The sequence below is a fragment of the Bombina bombina genome, chromosome 5 (genome assembly GCF_027579735.1).
Source record: "Bombina bombina isolate aBomBom1 chromosome 5, aBomBom1.pri, whole genome shotgun sequence".
NCBI lineage: Eukaryota > Metazoa > Chordata > Amphibia > Anura > Bombinatoridae > Bombina > Bombina bombina.
In genome coordinates, this window is record NC_069503.1 from 884,776,517 (window position 1) to 884,798,503 (window position 21,987).

The 21,987-nt window shown below is 42.4% G+C and overlaps 1 protein-coding gene across 1 annotated transcript in view; it reads right to left on the reverse strand.

Annotated features, from left to right (window-relative positions):
- Window positions 1-21,987, reverse strand: part of PCMTD1 (protein-L-isoaspartate (D-aspartate) O-methyltransferase domain containing 1) — a 293,038-nt gene that overhangs the window by 201,609 nt on the left and 69,442 nt on the right. The window contains exon 2 of the mRNA XM_053715034.1: window positions 1,798-2,239. Within this exon, the coding sequence (XP_053571009.1) occupies window positions 1,798-2,104 (307 nt within the window). The 5' untranslated portion in view covers window positions 2,105-2,239. The remainder of the gene's footprint in view (window positions 1-1,797; window positions 2,240-21,987) is intronic.

Here is a 21,987-nt window from a genome sequence, read left to right on the forward strand (position 1 = left end):
ACTAGATGTACTAGGGGCCTCCTGTGTGGGCATAACTGGTGTAGACACAGTAGGGGATGATGTAGTATCATGTTTACTCCCCTCATTTGAGGAATCATCTTGGGCAATATCATTATCTGTGGCATTACTGTCCTTACTTTGTTTGGACACTATGGCACAATTATCACATAAATTTAAATGGGGAGACACATTGGCTTTCATACATATAGAACATAGCTTATCTGATGGTACAGACATGTTAAACAGGCTTAAACTTGTCAACAAAGCACAAAAAACGTTTTAAAATAAAACCGTTACTGTCACTTTAAATTTCAAACTGAAAACACTTTATTACTGAATATGTGAAAAAGTATGAAGGAATTGTTCAAAATTCACCAAAATTTCACCACAGTGTCTTAAAGCATTAAAAGTATTGCACACCAAATTTCAGAGCTTTAACCCTTAAATTAACGGAACCGGAGCCGTTTTTACATTTAACCCCTATACAGTCCCAGCAATATGCTTTGCTGAGACCCAACCAAGCCCAGAGGGGAATACGATACCAAATGACGCCTTCTATAAGCTTTTTCAGTGATTCTTAGCTCCTGACACATGCATCTGCATGCCTTGCTCTCCAAAAACAACTGCGCATTAATGGCGCGAAAATGAGGCTCTGTCTATAACTAGAAAGGCCCCCATCTGAAAAAGGTGTCCAACACAGTGCCTGCCGTTTTTCTAAACGTTCCCCAAGATTATAATACCAATAATTAGTTAGAATCTGCATAATATGCCTAGTAAAGCAATCGTTTTAGCCCAGAAAAATGTCTACCAGTTTTTAAGCCCTTTTTGAAACCCTTTATTCTTTTATGTTTAACTAAGAAAATGGCTTACCGGTCCCCATGAGGGGAAATGACAGCCTTCCAGCATTACATGGTCTTGTTAGAAATATGTCTAGTCATACCTTAAGCAGAAAAGTCTGCTAACTGTTTCCCCCAACTGAAGTTACTTCATCTCAACAGTCCTGTGTGGAAACAGCAATCGATTTTAGTTACTGTCTGCTAAAATCATCTTCCTCTTACAAACAGAAATCTTCATCCTTTTCTGTTTCAGAGTAAATAGTACATACCAGCACTATTTTAAAATAACAAACACTTGATAGAAGAATAAAACTACATTTAAACACCAAAAAACTCTTAACCATCTCCGTGGAGATGTTGCCTGTGCAACGGCAAAGAGAATGACTGGGGTGGGCGGAGCCTAGGAGGGATCATGTGACCAGCTTTGCTGGGACTCTTTGCCATTTCCTGTTGGGGAAGAGAATATCCCACAAGTAAGGATGACGCCGTGGACCGGACACACCAATGTTGGAGAAATCATAGTTATGCAATATGTATATGTATAGATATATATTGTACAAAAATACCATCAGGTATATGTAGAAATATGTATTTATGAATAAATAGAACATATTCTATGTGAAGAACATTGGAATGTTTTTTTTCCCACTTTTTTGCTCCATTGACTTCTACAGGGAATAGGTTATTGCGCTTTTTGCGCTCCTCTGGTTAGCGCACAGGTGATAACATTTTACTTTCAACTTGTAATATGAGTGCAAGCCGACGCACGCAGTTAGCACACAAGCGAAAGTGCTAAATAGTGCTCCACTTGTAAAATCTCCACTCGTAATCTGGCACTTAATTAGTACTTTATAAAATCTTTTTTTACAAGATGAAAATGTTCAAAAATGTTACATTAATATACACAAGTTAGGTTTATCAAATGGTGCAATATATTAATAGAAAAGGTAAAGAGTTTTACCTAATATTAAGCCCACCATTGTACTTAAATAGCCTGTTCCACTTCCAAGATTAAGAAAAGACAATCCAGGTTGAAGTTTGAGGGCTTCCATAACTTCTGAATAGATGCAAGGAGCAGATAAGTGTATGTTTCCATGTTTCCAAGCCAAGTCTTTGTATGCATTGTCCCTATATCCCTCCAGGTAATACTCCCCACGATCAATTGCTCTAAAGGCTTGTTCAACTTTTTCAGTGCGAATATATTGGGCTTCTTTAAGGTTATCAATTAAATCATCATTATCTTCACCAGCACTCACTGCTCCACCCATGGTGAGATATTTTAAAAAAATGTGTTAGACATCAGAGATTTACAGAAGAAAGTGCTAAGAAAAAATAAACTTTAATTATTAACTTTAACTTTCTTCTTTTTAGAAGAACATCAGTGAAGCTGTAGTGGAAGCATCCTGTGAAAGAAACAAAGAGATACTGAGTTTCAAAGAAAATGACAAATTAGTATGCAACATAAACATTTTACAGCATATTTATCATGTTGGTTGTATAACTTAAAGGGACATTGTGGTCAAAATTTAACTGCACATATGTTTAAATAGAAACATATTTACAATATATATGTATTGACAAAAATGCTTCTAGTAAAAGTTATAACTGTTTTAGTGTTAACATTTTTCTCTGCGTGTGCACGTGAAGTATAGCTAGACATTCTCTGAGCACCAGCAATTTAATTTTAAATACTGCAGCTACTCAGAGTGCAAGTGTGGCTTGTATCATGTCAACAATTAACAAATTGGGTCATTACCAGATGCACCTTAGGCTTTAAAGGGACATAATACTCATATGCTAAATCACATGAAATTGATGCAGTATAACTGTAAAAAGCTGACAGGAAAACATCACCTGAGCATCTCTATGTAAAAAAAAGTTAGATATTTTACCTAACAATTTCCTCAGCTCACCAGAGTAATTGCTGTGTAAAAATGTATCTTTCAGTTACCGCCCAGCTGCAGATTAAAAAAAAAAGAAAAAAAAAAAAAGAAATGAACAGCAACCAATCAGCATCAGCAGTGCTGAGGTTGTGAACTCTTTTACTGTGATCTCATGAGATTTCATAGTAAACTTCCTTAAACTTAATAGGGAAATAACATAAATGTGCATGAGGCTCACTACCTAGCCTGTCCCGGGACAGGCATACTGATTTGCTGCTTAAAGTACTTTACAATGGAATGTGAATATTTCGGACATTTTGGGGTAAAATATCTTTCTTTTTACATAGAGATGATCAGGTGATATTTTCTTGACAGCTTTTTACAGCTATGCTGCATCAATTTCAAGTGTTTCAACATTTGGGTATCATGGCCCTTTAAGTAAGTGCTATGTTTAAATTTCTTGTGCATGGTGCATACTTAAATACACTTTTGAAACAACTATAGCTTTTATAAGAAGCATTTTTGCTAATACATTTATATTACAAAAATGTCTATTCAGAACTGAAATGCATCCATGTGGATTAAAACTTTAAATGTCCCTTTAAAATCATTGAGATTACAGTTTAAATGGTTATGCTAGATCAAATTTAAAGTGCTGCACAAGGCATATTGTCTGGTGACAACAAATTTTAAGGTCAAGAATAACTGTTCCTCACATAACACAACAGGAAGTTAATAGTACCATTGTTAATGCACAGTGTGAAATGAAGTATTCAAGACTTCATCCATATAACACTAAAAATTAAAGAATACCTGTATAGCAATAATAACAACTATTTTTAAGAGACATATACCAAAGCGAGGAGAAAGTAAATGTAAAATCATTTATGATTCCTACAACACAGAATCTATGTAATACAAATAAAATAATGGTATATTAAAAAAAATCTTATAAAGTTGTGAACATTATAATATAATGTATTCCAACTATTATAATCCTGTTAAAAAATACTTTACATCTAGAAAAACAAAAAATCATGCATTGCACAAAAACACATACTTAATTCTATTAAAAGTTATACACACATTTTAAAAAAGAGCATATAGTGGTGCCAACAAACTATGAGAAAATACAGGGCCAGATTATGAGTGGAGTGCAAATTAACGCTTCCGCTTGAGTTAATTGCACTAGAATTAAGCTTTTTGCGCTCGTCAGGTTGCGCTCATGTTATAAATTGAAAGTAAACTGTTTTGCTCACTTGCTAACCCGACAAGCACAAAAAGCTAAATTTAGAATACCTGTGCGTGTTCACGTATTCCCTCATAGAAGTCACATTTCAATGTTCTTCACATAGCAGAATATATTCTATGTATTCATAAATACATATTTCTACAAGTATATGATGATAGTTTAGTACAATCTATATATGTGTGTATGATTATATAAAAGGTATAGATACAGATATATTTAACAAAAAGTTTTTTGGATAAGATTCCAAAAGAAGCGATGCATATTACAGCACTCTATACATTAGTCTGAGTGCTGTAATATGCATTGCTTCTTTTGGAATCTTATCCAAGAACTTTTTTGTAAAATGTATTGATGCTAGTACCACTCCCATAACAGATTTTTATTATAATTTGGAGATAAGTAACATACTTCAATTTAGTATAAATAAACGATATATTGGGAGATTGCCTACAATAGTGCAGCTTTTAGTGTGTGAATTTTGATATACAGATATACAGGAAGCCCTCAGTTTACGCCGGGGTTAGGCTCCAGGAGGAATGGTTGTAAATCGAAACCATTGTAAATTGAAACCCAGTTTATAATGTAAGTCAATGGGAAGTGAGGGGGTTAGGTTCCAGGCTCCTCTCAAAATTGTCATAAGTTACACCTAATACATTATTTTTAAAGCTTTGAAATGAAGAGTTTAAATGCTAAACAGAACAGCATTATAAACCTAATAATATATATTGTATCATCATCAAACTAAGTTTAATGAACAAAAACATTTGCTAAACATCACCTAATAAAATAATTACACAACAGACTGCATCATCAAATTAAGTTTAATAAACAAAAACGTTTTTTACTTGCATTTTTCTGCAATCAGTTCTCTGCATTGTTAGTATGTTAGATAATATTGGGTCTGCACCTATTCTATGCATTTCAATCTGAAGTGATTAATAGGCAGTTAGGCACCCTCACCTCAAGCTGCTGGACAGGAAGATAATAGGGAAGTGGCTGCTAAAACTTGTTGCTCGATAGCTAATGTCTGCTCTGTGTACTCAGATCAATTTCAGGCTGTTAAGTTGCATAACTTTGCTGCAAAACAAGTAAACAGCTCCACCTACTGGATATTTTAATTAGTACACTTTGCTTTCAGAAGATTTTCAATAGCAGTCACATGACTGAAAAAAACAGAATGTATGCTTACCTGATAAATTACTTTCTCCAACGGTGTGTCCGGTCCACGGCGTCATCCATAACTTGTGGGAATATTCTCTTCCCCAACAGGAAATGGCAAAGAGCACAGCAAAAGCTGTCCATATAGTCCCTCCTAGGCTCCGCCCACCCCAGTCATTCGACCGACGGACAGGAGAAAAAAAACAGGAGAAACCATAAGGTGCCGTGGTGACTGTAGTTAAAGAAAGAAATTCATCAAACCCGATTAAAAAACCAGGGTGGGCCGTGGACCGGACACATCGTTGGAGAAAGTAATTTATCAGGTAAGCATAAATTCTGTTTTCTCCAACATTGGTGTGTCCGGTCCACGCGTCATCCATAACTTGTGGGAACCAATACCAAAGCTTTAGGACACGGATGAAGGGAGGGAGCCAATCAGGTTACCTAAACAGAAGGCACCACGGCTTGCAAAACCTTTCTCCCAAAAATAGCCTCCGAAGAAGCAAAAGTATCAAATTTGTAGAATTTTGGCAAAAGTGTGCAGGGAAGACCAAGTCGCTGCCTTACATATCGGATCAACAGAAGCCTCGTTCTTGAAGGCCCATGTGGAAGCCACAGCCCTAGTAGAGTGAGCTGTGATGCGTTCAGGAGGCTGCCGTCCGGCAGTCTCGTAAGCCAATCGGATGATGCTTTTCAGCCAAAAGGAAAGAGAGGTAGCAGTAGCCTTTTGAACTCTCCTCTTGCCAGAATAAACGACAAACAGAGAAGACGTTTGTCTGAAATCCTTTTTTGCTTCTAAATAGAACTTTAAAGCACGAACTACATCTAAATTGTGTAACAAACGTTCCTTCTTTGAAACTGGATTCGGACACAAAGAAGCAACAACTATTTCCTGGTTAATATTCTTGTTGGAAACAACTTTTGGAAGGAAACCAGGTTTAGTACGCAAAACAACCTTATCTGAATGGAACACAGATAGGGCGGATTACACTGCAAAGCAGATAACTCAGAAACTCTTCTAGCAGAAGAAATAGCAACCAAAAACAGAACTTTCCAAGATAACATCTTGATATCTATGGAATGTAGAGGTTCAAACGGAACCCCTTGAAGAACTGAAAGAACTAAATTCAGACTCCAGGGAGGAGTCAAAGGTCTGTAAACAGTCTTGATCCTGACCAAAGCCTGAACAAAAGCTTGAACATCAGGCACAGCTGCCAGTCATTTGTGTAACAAGACAGATAAGGCAGAAATCTGTCCCTTTAGAGAACTCGCTGATAATCCCTTATCCAAACCTTCTTGGAGAAAGGAAAGGATCCTAGGAATTTTGATCTTACTCCAGGAGAATCCCTTGGATTCACACCAACAGATATATCTTTTCCATATTTTATGGTAAATTGTTCTAGTTACAGGTTTTCTGGCTTGTACCAGAGTATCTATTACAGATTCCGAAAACCCACGCTTAGATAAAATCAAGCGTTCAATTTCCAAGCCGTCAGCTGGAGGGAAACTAGATTTGGATGTTCGAATGGACCTTGTACTAGAAGATCCTGTCTCAAAGGTAGCTTCCATGGTGGAGCCGATGACATATTCACCAGGTCTGCATACCAAGTCCTGCGTGGTCACGCAGGAGCTATCAAGATCACCGAGGCCCTCTCCTGCTTGATCCTGGCTACCAGCCTGGGAATGAGAGGAAACGGTGGAAACACATAAGCTAGGTTGAAGGTCCAAGGCGCTACTAATGCATCCACTAGAGTCGCCTTGGGATCCCTGGATCTGGACCCGTAGCAAGGAACCTTGAAGTTCTGACGAGACGCCATCAGATCCATGTCTGGAATGCCCCATAACTGAGTCAACTGGGCAAATATCTCCGGGTGGAGTTCCCACTCCCCCGGATGGAATGTCTGACGACTCAGATAATCCGCCTCCCAGTTTTCCACTCCTGGGATGTGGATCACAGATAGGTGGCAGGAGTGATCCTCCGTCCATTTTATGATTTTCGTCACTTCTCTCATCGCCAGGGAACTCCTTGTTCCCCCCTGATGGTTGATGTAAGCAACAGTCGTCATGTTGTCTGATTGGAATCTTATGAATCTGGCCTTTGCTAGTTGAGGCCAAGCCCTGAGAGTATTGAATATCGCTCTCAGTTCCAGAATATTTATCGGGAGAAGAGACTCTTCCCGAGACCATAGCCCCTGAGCTTTCAGGGAGTCCCAGACCGCGCCCCAGCCCACTAGACTGGCGTCGGTCGTGACGATGACCCACTCTGGTCTGCGGAAGCTCATTCCCTGGGACAGGTGATCCTGGGTTAGCCACCAACGGAGTGAGTCTCTGGTCTTCTGATCTACTTGAATCACTGGAGACAAGTCTGTATAGTCCCCATTCCACTGTTTCAGCATGCACAGGTGTAATGGTCTTGGATGAATTCGCGCAAATGGAACTATGTCCATTGCTGCAACCATCAACCCTACTACTTCCATGCACTGAGCTATGGAAGGTCGTGGAACAGAGTGAAGAACTTGACAAGCGTTTAGAAACTTTGACTTTCTGACATCTGTCAGGAAAATCTTCATTTCTAAAGAATCTATTATTGTCCCCAAGAAAGGAACTCTTGTCGACGGAGACAGGGAACTTTTTTCTATGTTCACTTTCCATCCGTGAGATCTGAGAAAGGCCAGAACGATGTCTGTGTGAGCCTTTGCCTTTGAAAGAGACGACGCTTGTATCAGAATGTCGTCCAAGTAAGGTGCCACTGCAATGCCCCTTGGTCTTAGAACCGCTAGAAGGAACCCGAGTACCTTTGTGAAAATCCTTGGAGCAGTGGCTAGCCCGAATGGGAGAGCCACAAACTGGTAATGTTTGTCCAGAAAGGCGAACCTAAGGAACTGATGATGATCTTTGTGGATAGGAATATGTAGATACGCATCCTTTAGATCCACGGTAGTCATAAATTGACCCTCCTGGATTGTAGGTAAAATCGTTCGAATAGTTTCCATTTTGAACGATGGCACTCTGAGAAATTTGTTTAGGATCTTTAAATCCAGAATTGGTCTGAAAGTTCCCTCTTTTTTGGGAACTACAAACAGATTTGAGTAAAACCCCATTCCTTGTTCCACAGTTGGAACTGGGTGTATCACTCCTATTTTTAACAGGTCTTCTACACAATGTAAGAATGCCTGTCTCTTTATTTGGTTTGAAGATAAGTGAGACATGTGGAACCTTCCCCTTGGGGGTAGTTCCTTGAATTCCAGAAGATAACACTGAGAAACTATTTCTAGTGCCCAGGGATCCTGAACATCTCTTGCCCAAGCCTGAGCGAAGAGAGAGAGTCTGCCCCCTACTAGATCCGGTCCCGGATCGGGGGCTACTCCTTCATGCTGTTTTGGTAGCAGCAGCAGGCTTCTTGGCCTGCTTACCCTTGTTCCAGCCTTGCATCGGTTTCCAAGCTGGTTTGGTTTGTGAAGCATTACCCTCTTGTCTAGAGGCTGCAGAATTGGAGGCCGGTCCGTTCCTGAAATTGCGAAAAGAACGAAAATTAGACTTATTCTTGGGCTTGAAAGGCCTATCTTGTGGGAGGGCATGGCCCTTACCCCCAGTGATGTCTGAGATAATCTCTTTCAATTCTGGCCCAAAAAGGGTTTTACCCTTTAAAGGGATATTAAGCAACTTTGTCTTGGAAGATACATCCGCTGACCAAGACTTTAGCCAGAGCGCTCTGCACGCCACAATTGCAAACCCTGAATTTTTCGCCGCTAATCTAGCTAACTGCAAAGCGGCATCTAAAATAAAGGAATTAGCTAACTTAAGTACGTGAATTCTGTCCATAACCTCCTCATACGGAGTTTCTCTACTAAGCGACTTTTCTAGTTCCTCAAACCAAAACCACGCTGCTGTAGTGACAGGAATAATGCACGAAATAGGTTGCAGGAGGTAACCTTGCTGTACAAAAATCTTTTTAAGCAAACCCTCCAATTTTTTATCCATAGGATCTTTGAAAGCACAATTATCCTCAATAGGAATAGTAGTGCGCTTGGCTAGTGCAGAAACTGCCCCCTCGACCTTAGGGACTGTCTGCCATAAGTCCTTTCTGGGGTCGACCATAGGAAATAATTTCTTAAATATAGGAGGGGGGACAAAAGGTATGCCGGGCTTCTCCCACTCCTTATTCACTATGTCCGCCACCCGCTTGGGTATACGAAAAGCGTTGGGGTGCACCGGAACCTCTAGGAACTTGTCCATCTTGCACAATTTTTCTGGAATGACCAGGTTGTCACAATCATCCAGAGTAGATAGCACCTCCTTAAGCAGTGCGCGGAGATGCTCTAATTTAAATTTAAATGTCACAACATCAGGTTCTGCCTGTTGAGAAATTCTACCTGAATCAGAAATTTCCCCATCTGACAAAACCTCCCTCATGGCCATTTCAGATTGGTGTGAGGGTATGACAGAGCAATTATCATCAGCGCCCTCCTGCTCTACAGTGTTTAAAACAGAGCAATCGCACTTTCTCTGAAATGCAGGCATTTTGGATAAAACACTTGCTATGGAGTTATCCATTACTGCCGTCAATTGTTGCATAGTAACAAGCATTGGCGCGCTAGAATTACTAGGGGTCTCCTGCGTGGGCAAAACTGGTGTAGACACAGAAGGAGATGATGTAGAACTATGTCTACTCCCTTCATCTGATGAATCATCTTGGGCAACTTTACTATCTGTGGCAGTACTGTCCTTACTTTGTTTGGACGCTATGACACAATTATCACACAATTTTGAAGGGGGAGTCACATTGGCTTCCATACATACAGAACATAGTTTATCTGAAGGCACAGACATGTTAAACAGGCTTAAACTTGTCAATAAAGTACAAAAACCGTTTTAAAACAAAACCGTTACTGTCTCTTTAAATTTTAAACAGGGCACACTTTATTACTGAATATGTGAAAAACTATGAAGGAATTGTTCAAATTTAACCAAATTCTCACCACAGTGTCTTAAAGCATTCAATGCATTGCACCCCAAATTTCAGACCTTTAACCCTTAAAATTACGAAACCGGAGCCGTTTACAGTTTTAACCCCTCTACAGTCCCAGCTACAGCCTTTGCTGCGACTTTACCAAACCCAGGGGGGTATACGATACCAAATGAAGCCTTCTAGGAACCTTTTCAACTACTTTCAGACCCACACACATGCAGCTGCATGTCCTGCTCTCAAAAACATAATTTATGCTTACCTGATAAATTTATTTCTCTTGTAGTGTAGTCAGTCCACGGGTCATCCATTACTTATGGGATTATATCTCTTCCCCAACAGGAAGTTGCAAGAGGATCACCCAAGCAGATCTGCTATATAGCTCCTCCCCTCACATGTCATATCCAGTCATTCGACCGAAACAAGACGAGAAAGGAGAAACCATAGGGTGCAGTGGTGACTGGAGTTAAATTAAAAAATTTGAACTGCCTTAAAAGACAGGGCGGGCCGTGGACTGACTACACTACAAGAGAAATAAATTTATCAGGTAAGCATAAATTATGTTGTTTTCTCTTGTTAAGTGTAGTCAGTCCACGGGTCATCCATTACTTATGGGATACTAATACCAAAGCTAAAGTACACGGATGAAGGGAGGGACAAGGCAGGAACTTTAAACGGAGGGAACCACTGCCTGAAGTACCTTTCTCCCAAAAATAGCCTCCGAAGAAGCAAAAGTGTCAAATTTGTAAAACTTTGAAAAAGTGTGAAGTGAAGACCAAGTCGCAGCCTTGCAAATCTGTTCAACAGAAGCCTCATTTTTAAAGGCCCAGGTGGAAGCCACAGCTCTAGTAGAATGAGCTGTAATTCTTTCAGGAGGCTGCTGTCCAGCAGTCTCATAGGCTAAACGTATTATGCTACAAAGCCAAAAAGAGAGAGAGGTGGCCGAAGCCTTTTGACCTCTCCTCTGTCCAGAGTAAACGACAAACAGGGAAGAAGTTTGACGAAAATCTTTAGTTGCCTGCAAATAGAACTTCAGGGCACGGACTACGTCCAGATTATGCAAAAGTCGTTCCTTCTTTGAAGAAGGGTTAGGACACAATGATGGAACAACAATCTCTTGATTGATATTCCTGTTAGAAACTACCTTAGGTAAGAACCCAGGTTTAGTACGCAGAACTACCTTGTCTGAATGAAAAATCAGATAAGGAGAATCACAATGTAAGGCAGATAACTCAGAGACTCTTCGAGCCGAGGAAATAGCCATCAAAAACAGAACTTTCCAAGATAACAGCTTAATATCAATGGAATGAAGGGGTTCAAATGGAACGCCTTGCAGGACATTAAGAACTAAGTTTAAGCTCCACGGCGGAGCAACAGTCTTAAACACAGGCTTAATCCTAGCCAAAGCCTGAACGTCTGGAATTTCTGCCAGACGCTTGTGTAGAAGAATAGACAGAGCAGAAATCTGTCCTTTTAACGAACTAGCGGATAAGCCCTTTTCTAAACCCTCTTGTAGAAAAGACAATATCCTAGGAATCCTAACCTTACTCCATGAGTAACTCTTGGATTCGCACCAATACAAATATTTACACCATATCTTATGGTAAATTCTTCTGGTAACAGATTTCCTAGCCTGTATTAGGGTATCAATAACCGACTCCGAGAAGCCACGCTTTGATAGAATCAAGCGTTCAATCTCCATGCAGTCAGCCTCAGAGAAATTAGATTTGGATGGTTGAAAGGACCCTGAATTAGAAGGTCCTGCCTCAGAGGCAGAGACCATGGTGGACAGGACGACATGTCCACTAGGTCTGCATACCAGGTCCTGCGTGGCCACGCAGGCGCTATCAGAATCACTGATGCTCTCTCCTGTTTGATCTTGGCAATCAGTCGAGGCAGCAGCGGAAACAGTGGAAATACATAAGCCATCTGGAAAAACCAAGGGGCTGCTAGAGCATCTATCAGCGCCACTCCCGGGTCCCTGGACCTGGATCCATAATGAGGAAGCTTGGCGTTCTGGCGAGACGCCATGAGATCCAGATCTGGTTCGCCCCAACGATGAATCAGTTGAGCGAAGACCTCCGGATGAAGTTCCCACTCCCCCGGATGAAAAGTCTGGCGACTTAGAAAATCCGCCTCCCAGTTCTCCACGCCTGGGATGTAGATTGCTGACAGGTGGCAAGAGTGAGACTCTGCCCAGCGAATTATCTTTGAGACTTCCAACATCGCTAGGGAACTCCTGGTTCCCCCTTGATGATTGATGTAAGCCACAGTCGTGATGTTGTCCGACTGAAATCTGATGAACCTCAGAGTTGCTAACTGAGGCCAAGCTAGAAGAGCATTGAATATCGCTCTTAACTCCAGAATATTTATTGGGAGGAGTTTCTCCTCCTGAGTCCATGATCCCTGAGCCTTCAGGGAATTCCAGACTGCGCCCCAACCTAGAAGGCTGGCGTCTGTTGTTACAATCGTCCAATCTGGCCTGCGAAAGGTCATCCCCTTGGACAGGTGGGGCCGAGAAAGCCACCATAGAAGAGAATCTCTGGTCTCTTGATCCAGATTTAGTAGAGGGGACAAATCTGAATAATCCCCATTCCACTGACTTAGCATGCACAATTGCAGCGGTCTGACATGCAGTCGCGCAAATGGTACTATGTCCATTGCCGCTACCATTAAGCCGATTACTTCCATGCACTGAGCTACTGACGGGTGTGGAATGGAATGAAGGGCACGGCAAGCATTTAGAAGTTTCGATAACCTGGCCTCCGTCAGGTAAATTTTCATCTCTACAGAATCTATAAGAGTCCCTAGGAAGGGAGCCCTTGTGAGTGGTAATGGAGAACTCTTTTCCACGTTCACCTTCCACCCATGCGATCTCAGAAATGCGAGAACTATCTCTGTATGAGACTTGGCAGTTTGAAAACTTGACGCTTGTATCAGGATGTCGTCTAGGTACGGAGCCACCGCTATGCCTCGCGGTCTTAGTACCGCCAGAAGTGAGCCCAGAACCTTTGTAAAGATTCTTGGAGCCGTAGCTAACCCGAAGGGAAGAGCTACAAACTGGTAATGCCTGTCTAGGAAGGCAAATCTTAGGTACCGATAATGATCCTTGTGAATCGGTATGTGAAGGTAGGCATCCTTTAAGTCCACAGTGGTCATGTACTGACCCTCTTGGATCATGGGTAGGATGGTTCGAATAGTTTCCATTTTGAATGATGGAACTCTTAGGAATTTGTTTAGGATCTTAAGTCCAAAATTGGTCTGAAGGTTCCCTCTTTCTTGGGAACCACAAACAGATTTGAATAGAATCCCTGCCCGTGTTCCGTTCGCGGAACCGGGTGGATTACCCCCATTAGTAAGAGGTCTTGTACACAGCGTAGAAACGCCTCTTTCTTTATTTGGTTTGCTGATAACCTTGAAAGATGAAATCTCCCTTGTGGAGGAGAAGCTTTGAAGTCCAGAAGATATCCCTGAGATATGATCTCCAACGCCCAGGGATCCTGGACATCTCTTGCCCAAGCCTGGCGAAGAGAGATAGTCTGCCCCCCACTAGATCCGTTTCCGGATAGGGGGCCCTCGCTTCATGCTGTCTTAGGCGCAGCAGCAGGTTTTCTGGCCTGCTTGCCCTTGTTCCAGGACTGGTTAGTTTTCCAGCCCTGTCTGTAACGAGCAACAGCTCCTTCCTGTTTTGGAGCGGAGGAAGTTGATGCTGCTCCTGCCTTGAGGATACGAAAGGCACGAAAATTAGACTGTTTGGCCTTTGATTTGGCCCTGTCCTGAGGTAGAGCATGGCCCTTACCTCCCGTAATGTCAGCGATAATTTCTTTCAAGCCGGGCCCGAATAAGGTCTGCCCTTTGAAAGGAATATTAAGCAATTTAGATTTAGAAGTCACGTCAGCTGACCAGGATTTAAGCCATAGCGCTCTGTGCGCTTGGATGGCACATCCGGAGTTCTTAGCCGTAAGTTTGGTTAAATGTACGACGGCATCAGAAACAAATGCGTTTGCTACTTTAAGTGCTTTAATCTTGTTCATAATTTCATCCAATGGAGCTGTGCGAATGGCCTCTTCCAGAGACTCGAACCAGAATGCCGCCGCAGCAGTGACAGGCGCAATGCATGCAAGGGGCTGTAAGATAAAACCTTGTTGAACAAACATTTTCTTAAGGTAACCTTCTAATTTTTTATCCATTGGATCTGAAAAAGCACAACTATCCTCCACCGGGATAGTGGTACGCTTAGTTAAAGTAGAAACCGCTCCCTCCACCTTAGGGACCGTCTGCCATAAGTCTCGTGTGGTGGGGTCTATAGGAAACATTTTCCTAAATATGGGAGGAGGGGAAAAAGGCACACCGGGTCTATCCCACTCCTTGCTAATAATCTCTGTAAGCCTTTTAGGTATAGGAAACACGTCAGTACACACCGGTACCGCGTAGTATCTATCCAACCTACATAATTTTTCTGGAATTGCAACCGTGTTACAATCATTCAGAGCCGCTAATACCTCCCCTAGCAATATGCGGAGGTTCTCAAGCTTAAATTTAAAATTAGAAATCTCTGAATCCAGTCTCCCTGGATCAGATCCGTCACCCACAGAATGAAGCTCTCCGTCTTCATGTTCTGAAAATTGTGACGCAGTATCGGACATGGCTCTCACATCATCAGCGCGCTCTGTCCTTAACCCAGAGCTATCACGCTTGCCTCTTAATTCTGTCAATTTAGATAATACTTCTGTCATAACAGTAGCCATGTCTTGCAAAGTGATTTGTAAGGGCCTCCCTGATGTACTTGGCGCCTCAAAAACAGAATTTATGTTTACCTGATAAATTTCTTTCTCCAACGGTGTGTCCGGTCCACGGCGTCATCCTTACTTGTGGGATATTCTCTTCCCCAACAGGAAATGGCAAAGAGCCCAGCAAAGCTGGTCACATGATCCCTCCTAGGCTCCGCCTACCCCAGTCATTCGACCGACGTTAAGGAGGAATATTTGCATAGGAGAAACCATATGGTACCGTGGTGACTGTAGTTAAAGAAAATAAATTATCAGACCTGATTAAAAAACCAGGGCGGGCCGTGGACCGGACACACCGTTGGAGAAAGAAATTTATCAGGTAAACATAAATTCTGTTTTCTCCAACATAGGTGTGTCCGGTCCACGGCGTCATCCTTACTTGTGGGAACCAATACCAAAGCTTTAGGACACGGATGAAGGGAGGGAGCAAATCAGGTCACCTAAATGGAAGGCACCACGGCTTGCAAAACCTTTCTCCCAAAAATAGCCTCAGAAGAAGCAAAAGTATCAAACTTGTAAAATTTGGTAAAAGTGTGCAGTGAAGACCAAGTCGCTGCCCTACATATCTGATCAACAGAAGCCTCGTTCTTGAAGGCCCATGTGGAAGCCACAGCCCTAGTGGAATGAGCCGTGATTCTTTCGGGAGGCTGCCGTCCGGCAGTCTCGTAAGCCAATCTGATGATGCTTTTAATCCAAAAAGAGAGAGAGGTAGAAGTTGCTTTTTGACCTCTCCTTTTACCTGAATAAACAACAAACAAGGAAGATGTTTGTCTAAAATCCTTTGTAGCATCTAAATAGAATTTTAGAGCGCGAACAACATCCAAATTGTGCAACAAACGTTCCTTCTTTGAAACTGGTTTTGGACACAGAGAAGGTACGATAATCTCCTGGTTAATGTTTTTGTTAGAAACAACTTTTGGAAGAAAACCAGGTTTAGTACGTAAAACCACCTTATCTGCATGGAACACCAGATAAGGAGGAGAACACTGCAGAGCAGATAATTCTGAGACTCTTCTAGCAGAAGAAATCGCAACTAAAAACAAAACTTTCCAAGATAATAACTTAATATCAACGGAATGTAAGGGTTCAAACGGAACCCCCTGAAGAACTGAAAGAACTAAATTGAGACTCCAAGGAGGAGTCAAAGGTTTGTAAACAGGCTTGATTCTAACCAGAGCCTGAACAAAGGCTTGAACATCTGGCACAGCTGCCAGCTTTTTGTGAAGTAATACCGACAAGGCAGAAATCTGTCCCTTCAGGGAACTTGCAGATAATCCTTTTTCCAATCCTTCTTGAAGGAAGGATAGAATCCTAGGAATCTTAACCTTGTCCCAAGGGAATCCTTTAGATTCACACCAACAGATATATTTTTTCCAAATTTTGTGGTAAATCTTTCTAGTTACAGGCTTTCTGGCCTGAACAAGAGTATTGATAACAGAATCTGAGAATCCTCGCTTCGATAAAATCAAGCGTTCAATCTCCAAGCAGTCAGCTGGAGTGAAACCAGATTCGGATGTTCGAACGGACCCTGAACAAGAAGGTCTCGTCTCAAAGGTAGCTTCCAAGGTGGAGCCGATGACATATTCACCAGATCTGCATACCAAGTCCTGCGTGGCCACGCAGGAGCTATCAAGATCACCGACGCCCTCTCCTGATTGATCCTGGCTACCAGCCTGGGGATGAGAGGAAATGGCGGGAACACATAAGCTAGTTTGAAGGTCCAAGGTGCTACTAGTGCATCCACTAGAGCCGCCTTGGGATCCCTGGATCTGGCCCCGTAGCAAGGAACTTTGAAGTTCTGACGAGAGGCCATCAGATCCATGTCTGGAATGCCCCACAGGTGAGTGACTTGGGCAAAGATTTCCGGATGGAGTTCCCACTCCCCCGGATGCAATGTCTGACGACTCAGAAAATCCGCTTCCCAATTTTCCACTCCTGGGATGTGGATAGCAGACAGGTGGCAGGAGTGAGACTCCGCCCATAGAATGATTTTGGTCACTTCTTCCATCGCTAGGGAACTCCTTGTTCCCCCCTGATGGTTGATGTACGCAACAGATGTCATGTTGTCTGATTGAAACCGTATGAACTTGGTCCTCGCTAGCCGAGGCCAGGCCTTGAGAGCATTGAATATCGCTCTCAGTTCCAGAATATTTATCGGTAGAAGAGATTCTTCCCGAGACCAAAGACCCTGAGCTTTCAGGGATCCCCAGACCGCGCCCCAGCCCATCAGACTGGCGTCGGTCGTGACAATGACCCACTCTGGTCTGCGGAACGTCATCCCTTGAGACAGATTGTCCAGGGACAGCCACCAACGGAGTGAGTCTCTGGTCCTCTGATTTACTTGTATCTTCGGAGACAAGTCTGTATAGTCCCCATTCCACTGACTGAGCATGCACAGTTGTAATGGTCTTAGATGAATGCGCGCAAAAGGAACTATGTCCATCGCCGCTACCATCAACCCGATCACTTCCATGCACTGAGCTATGGAAGGAAGAGGAACGGAATGAAGTATCCGACAAGAGTCTAGAAGTTTTGTTTTTCTGGCCTCTGTTAGAAAGATCCTCATTTCTAAGGAGTCTATAATTGTTCCCAAGAAGGGAACCCTTGTTGACGGGGATAGAGAACTCTTTTCCACGTTCACTTTCCAGCCGTGAGATCTGAGAAAGGCCAGGACAATGTCCGTGTGAGCCTTTGCTTGAGGAAGGGACGACGCTTGAATCAGAATGTCGTCCAGGTAAGGTACTACTGCAATGCCCCTTGGTCTTAGCACCGCTAGAAGGGACCCTAGTACCTTTGTGAAAATCCTTGGAGCAGTGGCTAATCCGAAAGGAAGCGCCACGAACTGGTAATGTTTGTCCAGGAATGCAAACCTTAGGAACCGATGATGTTCCTTGTGGATAGGAATATGTAGATACGCATCCTTTAAATCCACCGTGGTCATGAATTGACCCTCCTGGATGGAAGGAAGAATAGTTCGAATGGTTTTCATCTTGAAAGATGGAACCTTGAGAAACTTGTTTAAGATCTTGAGATCTAAGATTGGTCTGAACGTTCCCTCTTTTTTGGGAACTATGAACAGATTGGAGTAGAACCCCATCCCTTGTTCTCTTAGTGGAACAGGATGAATCACTCCCATTTTTAACAGGTCTTCTACACAATGTAAGAACGCCTGTCTTTTTATGTGGTCTGAAGACAACTGAGACCTGTGGAACCTCCCCCTTGGGGGAAGTCCCTTGAATTCCAGAAGATAACCCTGGGAGACTATTTCTAGCGCCCAAGGATCCAGAACATCTCTTGCCCAAGCCTGAGCGAAGAGAGAGAGTCTGCCCCCCACCAGATCCGGTCCCGGATCGGGGGCCAATATTTCATGCTGTCTTGGTAGCAGTGGCAGGCTTCTTGGCCTGCTTTCCCTTGTTCCAGCCTTGCATTGGTCTCCAAGCTGGCTTGGCTTGAGAAGTATTACCCTCTTGCTTAGAGGACGTAGCACTTTGGGCTGGTCCGTTTTTACGAAAGGGACGAAAATTAGGTCTATTTTTCGCCTTGAAAGGCCGATCCTGAGGAAGGGCGTGGCCCTTACCCCCAGTGATATCCGAGATAATCTCTTTCAAGTCAGGGCCAAACAGTGTTTTCCCCTTGAAAGGAATGTTTAGTAGCTTGTTCTTGGAAGACGCATCAGCCGACCAAGATTTCAACCAAAGCGCTCTGCGCGCCACAATAGCAAACCCAGAATTCTTAGCCGCTAACCTAGCCAATTGCAAAGTGGCGTCTAGGGTGAAAGAATTAGCCAATTTGAGAGCATTGATTCTGTCCATAATCTCCTCATAAGGAGGAGAATCACTATCGAGCGCCTTTATCAGCTCATCAAACCAGAAACACGCGGCTGTAGTGACAGGGACAATGCATGAAATTGGTTGTAGAAGGTAACCCTGCTGAACAAACATCTTTTTAAGCAAACCTTCTAATTTTTTATCCATAGGATCTTTGAAAGCACAACTATCCTCTATGGGTATAGTGGTGCGTTTGTTTAAAGTAGAAACCGCTCCCTCGACCTTGGGGACTGTCTGCCATAAGTCCTTTCTGGGGTCGACCATAGGAAACAATTTTTTAAATATGGGGGGAGGGACGAAAGGAATACCGGGCCTTTCCCATTCTTTATTAACAATGTCCGCCACCCGCTTGGGTATAGGAAAAGCTTCTGGGAGCTCCGGCACCTCTAGGAACTTGTCCATTTTACATAGTTTCTCTGGGATGACCAACTTTTCACAATCATCCAGAGTGGATAATACCTCCTTAAGCAGAATGCGGAGATGTTCCAACTTAAATTTAAATGCAATTACATCAGGTTCAGCCTGTTGAGAAATGTTCCCTGAATCAGTAATTTCTCCCTCAGACAAAACCTCCCTGGCCCCCTCAGATTGGGTTAGGGGCCCTTCAGAGATATTAATATCAGCGTCGTCATGCTCTTCAGTAACTAAAACAGAGCAGCCACGCTTACGCTGACAAGGGTTCATTTTGGCTAAAATGTTTTTGACAGAATTATCCATTACAGCCGTTAATTGTTGCATAGTAAGGAGTATTGGCGCGCTAGATGTACTAGGGGCCTCCTGAGTGGGCAAGACTCGTGTAGACGAAGGAGGGAATGATGCAGTACCATGCTTACTCCCCTCACTTGAGGAATCATCTTGGGCATCATTGTCATTATCACATAAATCACATTTATTTAAATGAACAGGAATTCTGGCTTCCCCACATTCAGAACACAGTCTATCTGGTAGTTCAGACATGTTAAACAGGCATAAACTTGATAATAAAGTACAAAAAACGTTTTAAAATAAAACCGTTACTGTCACTTTAAATTTTAAACTGAACACACTTTATTACTGCAATTGCGAAAAAACATGAAGGAATTGTACAAAATTCACCAAATTTTCATCACAGTGTCTTAAAGCCTTAAAAGTATTGCACACCAAATTTGGAAGCTTTAACCCTTAAAATAACGGAACCGGAGCCGTTTTAACACTTTAACCCCTTTACAGTCCCTGGTATCTGCTTTGCTGAGACCCAACCAAACCCAAAGGGGAATACGATACCAAATGACGCCTTCAGAAAGTCTTTTCTAAGTATCAGAGCTCCTCTCACATGCGACTGCATGCCATGCCTCTCAAAAACAAGTGCGCCACACCGGCGCGAAAATGAGGCTCTGCTTATGCTTTGGGAAAGCCCCAGAGAAATAAGGTGTCTAATACAGTGCCTGCCGATATTATAATATCAATATACCCAGATAAAATGATTCCTCAAGGCTAAATATGTTTTAAAACTGAATCGATTTAGCCCAGAAAAGTCTACAATCTTAATAAGCCCTTGTGAAGCCCTTAAACACTAAAAAACTCTAAGCCATCTCCGTGGAGATGTTGCCTGTACAACGGCAAAGAGAATGACTGGAGTAGGCGGAGCCTAGGAGGGATCATGTGACCAGCTTTGCTGGGCTCTTTGCCATTTCCTGTTGGGGAAGAGAATATCCCACAAGTAAGGATGACGCCGTGGACCGGACACACCTATGTTGGAGAAATCACGCACCTCCTGAGCGGGAGGCGAAGGTACTGACACGTGAGGAGAGTTAGTCGGCATAACTTCCCCCTCGTTGTCTGGTGATAATTTCTTTGCATGTAAAGACTGACTTTTATTCAAAGTTACATCAATGCATTTAGTACACAATTTTCTATGGGGCTCCACATTGGCCTTCATACATAGTGAACAAACAGATTCATCTGTGTCAGACATGTTTAAACAGACTAGCAATGAGACTAGCAAGCTTGGAAAATACTTTTCAAATAAATTTACAAGCAATATAAAAAACGCTACTGTGCCTTTAAGAAGCACAAAAAGCTGTCACAGTTGAAATAACAATGAACCAAATAAGTTATAGCAACCAAATTTTCACAGTAAATGTATTAAGTTAGCAAGGATTGCACCCACCAGCAAATGGATGATTAACCCCTTAATACCCAAAAACGGATAACAATTTAATAATTAACATTTTTATCACAGTCAAACACACTGTCACAGGTCTGCTGTGACTGATTACCTCCCTCAAAATGAATTTTGAAGACCCCTGAGCTCTCTAGAGACGTCCTGGATCATGGAGGATGAAGTAGGAAGATTGTGACTGAATTTTTACTGCTTAAAAAAGCGCTAAAATAGGCCCCTCCCACTCATATTACACAGTGGGGAAGCTCAGTTAACTGTTTCTATGCAGAAACAAAAGTTAGCCATGTGGTAAAAATCATGCCCCAATAAGTTTTATCACCAAGTACCTCACAAAAAACGATTAACATGCCAGTAAACGTTTTGAACATACATTTTAAAAGTTATGAAGTGTTATTAATAAGCCTGATTTAAGGCTCACACATTACTTCAGTATTAACAGTATTTTCTGAGTCAAATTCCATTCCCTAGAAAAATACTTCAGTGTACACACACTCCTCAGCCTAATACCAGTCGCTACCACTGCATTTAAGGCTGTACTTACATAACATTGGTATCAGCAGTAATTTCTCAGTCAATTCCATTGCTTAGAAAAATAATTTACTGCACATACCTCGTTTGCAGGGGGGCCCTGCATGCTATTCCCCTCTTCTGAAGTTACCTCACTCCTCAGAATGTGCGAGAACAGCCAGTGGATCTTAGTTACGTCTGCTAAGATCATAGAAAACGCAGGCAGATTCTTCTTCTAATGCTGCCTGAGAACAAACAGCACACTCCGGTGCCATTTAAAATAACAAACTTTTGATTGAAGAAATAAACTAAGTTTAAAAACACCACAGCCCTCTCACAACAACCTATCTTTAGTTAGCTTGCAAGAGAATGACTGGGTATGACATGTGAGGGGAGGAGCTATATAGCAGATCTGCTTGGGTGATCCTCTTGCAACTTCCTGTTGGGGAAGAGATATAATCCCATAAGTAATGGATGACCCGTGGACTGACTACACTTAATAAGAGAAAGTAACTGCGCAGTAATGGCGCAAAAATGAGGCTCTGCCTACTACAGAGAAGGCCCTTCCTGACTGGGAAGGTGTCTAAACCAGCGCCTGACGTAAAAA